At 41.3% G+C, this 9,068-nt stretch overlaps 1 protein-coding gene across 1 annotated transcript in view; it reads left to right on the top strand.

The window, feature by feature from the left end:
- The window catches only part of SCAPER (S-phase cyclin A-associated protein in the ER), a 466,531-nt gene that overhangs the window by 379,682 nt on the left and 77,781 nt on the right, over nt 1-9,068 (top strand). The window contains exon 26 of the mRNA XM_006866457.1: nt 3,960-4,115. Within this exon, the coding sequence (XP_006866519.1) occupies nt 3,960-4,115 (156 nt within the window). The remainder of the gene's footprint in view (nt 1-3,959; nt 4,116-9,068) is intronic.

Here is a 9,068-nt window from a genome sequence, read left to right as displayed (position 1 = left end):
CAACCATCCAACTATAAATAGATGATTGAATAAATAAATAAATGGGAGCACACAGACAAATTTCCCACGCAGGAGAACTTACGTAGATACTCTGCCCTCAGGAAATGAGACATAACTTAAGCAGTTGTTGTTAATTACTGTCAAGTTGGTTCTGACTTATAGCTATCTTGTATAGAGGTTTCCGAGGAGTGGCTAATGGGTTTGAACCACCGACCTTTCTGTTAACAGTACAGTGTTTATCCTACAGCGCCACCTAAGCAGTACCATTCAAAATTGTCAAGGTCATCAAAACCAAGAAAAATCTGAGAAACTTTCACAGACAAGAGGAGCCAAACAAATGATGATGAAATGTAGATATGGTTTCTGGGATGGACTCCCGAAACAGAAAAAGGACCTAGGTTACAACTAAGGAAATCTGAATAAACTGTCATTAATTGTTAAGTGCCCTCAAGTCAGTTCCAACTCATAGAGACCTTGCGTAGGGTTTCCACGGAGCGGATGGTGAGTTTGAGACAAATGTAGCATTCTAATATTGTTGTTAAATGCCATTGAGTTAGTTCCGACCCATAGCGACCCTGTATAGGGTTTCCAAGGAGCAGCTAGTGAGCCTGAACCGCCAACCTTGCAGTTCAGATGGCTTTGCAGTCTGGCACATTAACCCACAGTGGCACACCAGGATTGCATACTAATATTAAGTACTAATAATAGGGGAACCAGGATATAGGAAGAATGTGGATGCTCTACACTATTGCTATGAATTGAATTGTATCCCCCCTCAAAAGATCTGCTGGAGTCCTAGCCCCTCCCTGTCCCCCCCAAATACATGTAACAGTGACCTTGCTTGGGGAGATAGGGCTTTCTTTGCCATAATTATCATTTAAATTAATGAAGTCATACCAGAATAAGGTAGTTCTAATCCTAATCCCTTCTGTTTAGAACAGACACAAAACAGAGTTGCACATAGGGGAGAAACAGCACGTGAGGATCTATCTACATGCCAAGAAACACCAAGAACTACCTAGGGCTGTAGAAGCTAGAAAACAAGGCAAGATCTCTAAAAGCTGACAGAAAGAGAAGAGTGTTGCCAGTCCTGAATTCAGACGTATAGAAATGTGGGAAAACGAATTTCTGTTCTTTGTGGTATTTTGTTACGACAACTATCTTCACAATTTTCCCATAAAACTGAAACTATTCAATAGTAAAAGTTTTATTTAAAAAGAGAAAAGTAGAAAACTTTCTACAAAGAAAACTCAAATCAACAAAATAAAATAAAACTGAATAACACTTCTCTGCTCAGATGAGAAACACACCAGGACCATTCACTCTTGTCACTTCTATTCAGCGTTATACTGGAAAGTTCTGTCTAGTATAATGAGAAGTAAATATATGAGTTGGATTGACACAGTAGCAGCAACAATGGGCTCAAACAGGACAATTGTGAGGGTAGCACAGGGCCGGGCAGTGCAGAGGGTCACCATGAGTCAGAGTGGACTTGACAGTACCTAACAACAACAACATCAGAACAGCCAAGACAATTGTGAAAAGAGTACTAAAGTTGGAGGATTTATTTCAAGATTTAGATTATAATGATAATAATCAAGACAGTGGGGTATTGGTATAACAGTAGAACTGTAGTTCAAAACAGAAGCGAGAGCCCAGAAATGGACATATATATATACATGGTCAATTGATTTTGATCAAGGGTTGAAGTTTATTCAGTGAGAAAGGAAAGTTCTTATTGGATGGTTCTAAATCAACTGAACTGAATATCCATATGGAAGAAAATTAACCACTGGCCATACATAAAATTAATTTAAGATGGATTACAGGCCTAAACACAAAAACAATTACCATAAAACTTTTAGCAGAAAGTATGGAGAATATCTTTGCAGTCTTGGAACGGGGAAAGATTTCTTAGGAAACAAACACTTCACAAAAGAAGATCTATGAATAGCCAATAAATACTTAACAAAGTATTCAATATGATTATCATAGAAATGCAAAAGAAAATAACAGCAAAGATACCTTTTTAAGTTCACTAAAATGGCTGAAGTCAAACGGATTGAAAATACCAAATGTTGACAAGGATGTCAAACAACTGGAGCACTGGTTCATTGCTGCTGGGAGCATAAAATGGCACATTTGAAAAACTGTTTCGCAGTTTATAAAGTTAAACATATCTATCCTATGAGCCAACCATTTTACTCCTAGGTATTTACTTAAGAGAAATGCAAACACATGTTCACAAAAAACTTGCCCATGAGTTTTTATAGCAGCCTTATTTATAATAGCCAAAAACTTTAATCCAGTTGTCTACCAACAGGAGACGGGATAAACAAATCATTGCCATATTTATACAATGGAAGACTAACCAACACAACAAAGGGGAGAATTACTGTTATATATGCACCAAAATGAATTAATCTCAAAAACATTATGTTTAGCAGAAGGTGCCAGACACAAAAGAGAACATTATGAAATTCAAAAACAGGCTATCAAAATGAAAGATGCTTCCTCTGTTGGAGGTGGAGGGTTGAATGGAAAGCAAGGGAACTTTCTAGGATAATGAATATATTCTATGTATTATTTTGATTGATGGTTACATGGGTATGTGCAGTGTCAAAACTCTTCAAATAAAAGATTTAAGGTTTGTATATTTATTATTTGTAATTTATATTGCAATTGCTGTGTGCCATCAAGTCGGTTCCAACTCATAGCGACCCTGTATAGGATTTCTGAGGAAGACTGGTGAGTTTGAACCACCAACTTTGTGCTAAGAAAGCAATTTACTGCGATGGTCTTCTTATCCATGAACCAGTCATTGTAACCAGGATGATTCGTTGATTTTTCAGAACATCCATAACCACAGTCTCACCCTTTCCATGTTTGTCAATACAGCAGCACTGAATCTGTGTAAAATGTTGGAGCTAAGTCTGGTTTATCTACCAAGCCATTTATAGTCTTAAAATATTATTTTCAATGATTGCTGCTTTGTGAATGAATAAAAGAGCTGCTACTGTCAACCCACTGTAATAAACAGCTCTAATAAAACTGTCTACTGGACTAAAAAGATGAAAGTGACTTAACTGTCATTGTCACTCAGAACTGATACTGTTTGTTGTTCTCTTAATGGTGATGGGTTTGTGTGTTTTTTTTTAAATGGTGAACCTGCAGTTGGCATTAGAAGTTTAAATTGTAACAGGATTGTGTCTGAGTAGCCTCATCTCATCTTCTGAATTCATGCACTGCAGAATTTGGCGCATGGCGCTCTGGGTTAATGTGCTGGACTGCAAAGTCAATTTGGACCGTGAGGTCGGCAGTTCACGCTCCTCGGAAACCCTGTACAGGGTTGTTACAGGTTGAACTGGCTCAATGGCACTTAACAACAAGAAGTACATTTTTTTAAAGTTCCTTAATAAGGAGCTCTGGTAGCGTAATGGTTACGAATCAGGCTGCGAACCTCAGGGTCAGCAGTTCAAAACTACCAGTTGTTCCACGGGAGAAAGATGAGGCTTTCTGCTCCCGTAAAGATTTACAGCCTTGGAAACCCTGTACAGGGTCACTATGAGTCGAACCGACTCCACAGTACATAACAACAACAAATAACAGAAAAAAGTTTACCATGATGAAAGTGTAGAGGCCATTATAAATCTTTTTAAACTATTGTCAAATTCTTTAGCGTAAGAAGAATGATCAGATCATCATTTTCATTCATTACACATTCTTTTTTGAGAAATATCATCAAACTAGCCAAGAGAGAGAAGAGAAGAAAGAATTGCTTCACTGAAAGAGCTTAGTTATTGGGGACTGAATCTAAGGAAATTGTCAGATACTTTTCCTCAGACCTGTGCTGTGTCTGCCTAAAGGCCCCAGTCCTGTGTGTGGTAAGATTTATCATTAGAAGTGAAGATGTTGCCAGCCTATGCCGATGGATAACACACCTTTCTCTCTACATCTAGCTACGTGGTGAACATAGGTTTGATCGACAAGCTGTGTGGCTGTTTCCTCTCAGTACAAGGCCCCGTGGATGAGAATCCCAAGATGGCTGCGTTTCTGCAGCACGCCGCAGGACTCTTACATGGAATGTGCACACTGTGCTTTGCTATCACTGGAAGGTAAGGCCTCTGGAGTATCCAGACTCAACTTTTGAAGTATCTCTTTTTTTTTTTTTTTTTTTTTAAGTTTTCATTGTGAATTGAGTGAAAGTTTACAGGACAGATCATCAGTTTTACATTCACCAATTCATACACCTTGTTTCATTGCAATAATTATAATCCCTTCGAGGTACCATCAGTTAACAGTATTTCTCTCTGTTCACTTTAGTTTTTTTGTTTTTGTTTTAAAACACTCAGGCATATATAATTTACACCACCAAAAGGCACATTCTGCAAGTCTGCCTCCTGGCCACACCAGCTCTCAGTCCCTCTCTTCCCATGAATCTAGAGTCCTCAGCTGCTCCCTCTCTCCTTGTCCCTGTCTCTGCCTCCATCTCTGGTGTCATCGCTTCTCTGGATAAGGTCTTGCATTCTGCTTGTGCTCTTCTCCTTTGATGATCCTAGGGTCCTTTGTTTCTGGACTATAAGATTAACTACTCCCCTGTTTTTGCTACAAAACTTCTACCTTAACAATTGTGACAGTTGCAATTAATCATGATCACTATTACTCACTATTGAATAAGAATATTATTCCTGTGTCTTTTAACCAGAGCCATCTAGACAAGATGGAAACTATTCAGTTGGGACTTTGTTCCCTCCCACACTCTTAAACTAAACTCCCACTTGAAATCTTGTAAGCCAGTCACTTTGTGCCTTTATCACCCCCTCATTTTAGGTAGCCAATGTCTTAAGTTTCCCTGTCCCTATCTACCCTGTGTACAGAGGGGATAGCATTGATACTTGATGTAAAGACTCCTTCCCTCTCTGTTGGTATTTAAAGTTACTACCTCCATGAATATAGGTCAAGTTCATCAAATTGTAACAATTAACCCTCATTTCCTTTATCAAAAATTGTTTTTTATTTTGTGTGTGTGTGTTTATCTTCCTCTAGTTGAGTTCTGATTATCAAGCCATCGAGGTTAGGCGAGTTTGGGTCTTCTTATGCCTCTCCCCTCACTTCATATCAGCTGGATGCTTCATTCTTAGCTCTAGCCCTCTGTGGCTATGTCCATGGGCTCAGGTGTCCCCAGGTCTCACCACACTTTGGACATACCAGCCCTTCCTCTTCTCTCTCTCATCTTCAGGTCAATGGGAGTCTATGGAACGTGGTTGAACTCAGCCCATTTCTTCATTGCTGCTTTTCCCCCTCTTTCACTCAACAGTAGACCAACGTGGTCCCTAGCAAGCTTACATCTCTGCTCATGTGTTCCCTTTGAGTTTCAGTCTTAGAGGGGGATTTGAAGCATCTCTTGAATTGTGACTGTCTTGAGGTGAGACTTTCTGTTTCTGTAGAGATTGAATATCTCAGAAGCCCTACACAGGATCACTATCAGTCAGAATCGACTTGATGGCAGTGGGCTTTTGAGTTTGGGGTCAGCTCAAAGGGGTGCAGGTGGTCATCTTGGACCCCTTTCCTCTTTCTGTTTTCTGTCTCCATTTCTCATTTTCCCTGGCCACATACTCCTACCAGAGTCTATTTTTCTTGTTGATGTCATAAACTTGACTGGAAACATCTCTGGAAGAGACCTTAGAGGTCATCCAGTCCCTCTTCCACTGAGGTCCCGAGGAATCAAGTCATTCTCCTTGTGTCTGAGATTCAGCAACAAAGCCCGGAGTGGATCCAGCTGGCTCTCAGCATAAACACCGCACAGCCTTGCTGTGTCCAAGACTATGCTTTCAGTCACACTGGGTTCATTTCTCCCTGCTCACCTTCTTCCAAGATTCCTCCTGGAATAAGGGGAGGAGGTTGTTGTTGTTAAGTGCTGTGTCGAGTTGGTTCCGACCCATAGTGACCATGTATAGGTTTTCTGAGACTGTAAATCTTTGTTACAGCAGAAAGCCTAATATTTCTCCTGTGGAACAGCTGGTAGTTTCGAACTGCTGACCTTGAGATTAGCAGCCGGACTCATAACTACTACGCTACCAGAGCTCCTTAGGGGATGGGAAGTCATCCAAAAACTATAGCTCCCTTAGGTTCATCACCGTGGATGTGGTTAGACCATCAGGGAAGACTCCCTTGTTGTTGTTAGATGCCCTCTAGTTAGTTCTGACTCATAATGACTTTTAGGTGTTTTTATTTCCTCCTTCCCATCAAATAAAGAATCATCACAATGCTGACTGTGTTTCTGATAGAAATATGGCATAGCCCTTGGGCAGGTTGAAGATGTTCAGTAAAATCTTTTTCTTTAAATTAATCCTAAACAAGATAATACATTTTTTTAGGGATTTGCCGAGGAGAAAACTAGTTATATGATGTTTGTAAAATTTAGATGCTTGAAATATTAGTATCCGTCTGGATTCAGTGTTTACAAGGATGCCATGACTGTATTCAAAATATTCTCGGAGAAGCAATTTGTCTTCGACAATGAGCATTCTCAACATTTTAGTCCATATGCAAAATCCCCTAGACCTACCTATTCTTACTCTTACCCAGTCCGTCCAATCCCAGCCTCATTTCTAGGAAGATTAAGACTGTCTGAGATGTCAGGGAAGCCAAGAATGATCCATATCAGTGTTCCAAGTTAGTCTGTGCCCAGTCTAGAACTACAGGCCGAGCCCAGCCTCCAGGGATTCCCTGGAGACAGAGGAAGTGGTAGGCACTCTACGGAGCCTGGCAGCAGTAATGGAGCTCCATCCAGGGCCAAGGCTCCTGCCAGTTTGCTGCCCTGCAGCCCAGCCAGCACCTGTGTAATTGCCAGGCTCCCGCCTGGAAGGTACCCTTTGACCCAGGACCTGCCGGCACTGGTTGTTTTGTGTACTCACCACTACAAATCTGCCAGCATCTCAGGCCGGCATCACCTGGACTCGTTCCCGAATCCAGATGATTATAACATACTTACACACATTTCCATACGTGGTTTGTAGTCATTTGCAGGCTGGTTTCACTTACACACACAAATTCAAGGACTTAAAATCTGTAGAACATGAAAGAAATGGAAAAGGCCATTCACACCCACCTCTATGTATCTTTTTATAGGAAGAGCCAAACTGACTTGAATTAGGACCCAAGATTCCTAGGTTGGTACTCCTCTAGCTTTCAGAATGTGGGAGCATTTAATTTCTTTGAAGATATTCTCAGTTACCTATATGGAAGACGGGGTCCTCCTCTGTTCATTGCCTACAGCCATTTTCTTATTCAGTAGGCATTCACCAAACCTATACCAGACACCAAGCCAGGTACTAGTGATACTGCCCCCAGGGAGCCCAGAGTCTGGTGTGACTGGAGTCAAACTTGTAAACAAATAGCTACAATCTAACAGCTGCTGCTGAAGAAAGTATGCTAGAAGAAGGAGGAAAGCACTCACAGAGAAGGGAAGGCTCCAATGGGCTGGATCTTAAAGGATAAGACAAACTACCAGGAAGAACATTAGATGGAAGTTTCTGAGAAGGGAGCATAATATGTGCAGTGTAGAGTGTAGGAGATGTTGCTGGTCCCTTACTCATCCTCTTGGACCACCCTGGAGGTTACCTGCCCAAGGCTTCCTGTGTTTCTGTGTCTGTGAACATTCTCTGGACAAGGCACTGCTTGCCAGAAGTTCAGGGGGCTTGACACCTGCAAGAGCGACCCAGCAGCAATAAATAGGTGTTGAGTGCTCTCGCTACTCTAACCTTCAGTGAAACAGTTCTGAGGTATATTCTGTACGGTCCCTCAGAGCATCCTTGGTTGTAACTGGTCCATTGATACATCCTTTATTGACTTTGATGACTTCCCTGTTTCCCTACTCTACTTCCTCACAAAGTAACTACTTGTACCCATTTCTTTGTTTCTAGATCTACTCTTGGGACAACCCAAGCCAAGAGATAGGGATACAGAAGACATTGTGTCTTATGGAGTTGGATGTAGTTGTATATAGTAGGGTGACTGGGAGAGAGTTAGGAGGTGTTGTTGTTAGGTGCCATCTAGTCAGTGCCGACTCATAGCGACCTTATGCACAGCAGAACGAAACACTGCCCAATCCTGGGCCACACTTGAGCCCATCGATGCTGCCACTTGGCCAGTCCATCTCGCTGGGGGTCTTCCTCTTTTTCTCTAACCCTCCGTCTTATCAAACATGATATCCTTCTCCAGCGACTGGTCCCTCCTGACCCTCCATCTTATCAAACATGATATCCTTCTCCAGCGACTGGTCCCTCCTGACAATACATCTGAAGTATGAGAAACGAAGTTTGGTCATTTTGGCCTCCAAGGAGCACTCTGGCTGCACTTCTTCCAACACAAATCTGTTGGTTCTCTTGGCAGCCCATGGCACTTGAATATTCTCCTCCAACATCAAAACTCAAAAGCATCAATTCTTCTATGGTCTTCCTTATTTACTATCCAACTTTCACATACATACGAGATTATTGAAAGTACCATGGCTTTGGTCAGGTGCACCTTAGTCCTCACGCTGACATCTTTGCTCTTCAACACTTTTAAAAAGGTCTTGTGCAGCAGATTTGCCTAATGCAACACGTCGTTTGATCTCTTGACTGCTGCTTCCGTGAGTGTTGATAGTTGATCCAAGAAGAATGAAGTCCTTGAAAACTTCTATCTTTACTCCATTGATAAGAATGTTATTTATTAGTCCAGTGGTGAGGATTTTTCTTTTCTTTACATTGAGATGCATCTATACTGAAGGCTGTGCTCCTTGATCTTCATCAGTAAATGTTTTAAGTCCTCTTCACTTTCAGCAAGCAAGGTTGTATCATCTGCATATCGCAGGTTGTTAATGAACCTTCCTCCAATCCTGATGCCACGTTTTTCTTCACGTAACCCAGCTTCTCAGATCATTTGCTCAGCATACAGATTGAATAAGTATGGTGAAAGAATGCAAACTTTTCGTACACCTTTCTTAATTTTATACCAACCAGTGTTCCCATGTTCTGTTCAAACAACTGCCTCTTGGTCCAAGTACAGATTCCTCATGAGCAGAA

Source organism: Chrysochloris asiatica, unplaced genomic scaffold (genome assembly GCF_000296735.1).
Source record: "Chrysochloris asiatica unplaced genomic scaffold, ChrAsi1.0 scaffold00092, whole genome shotgun sequence".
Taxonomy (NCBI): Eukaryota; Metazoa; Chordata; class Mammalia; order Afrosoricida; family Chrysochloridae; genus Chrysochloris; species Chrysochloris asiatica.
The sequence above is the reverse complement of the archived record's forward strand: the minus strand, read 5'-3'. Positions and strand labels throughout refer to the sequence as shown.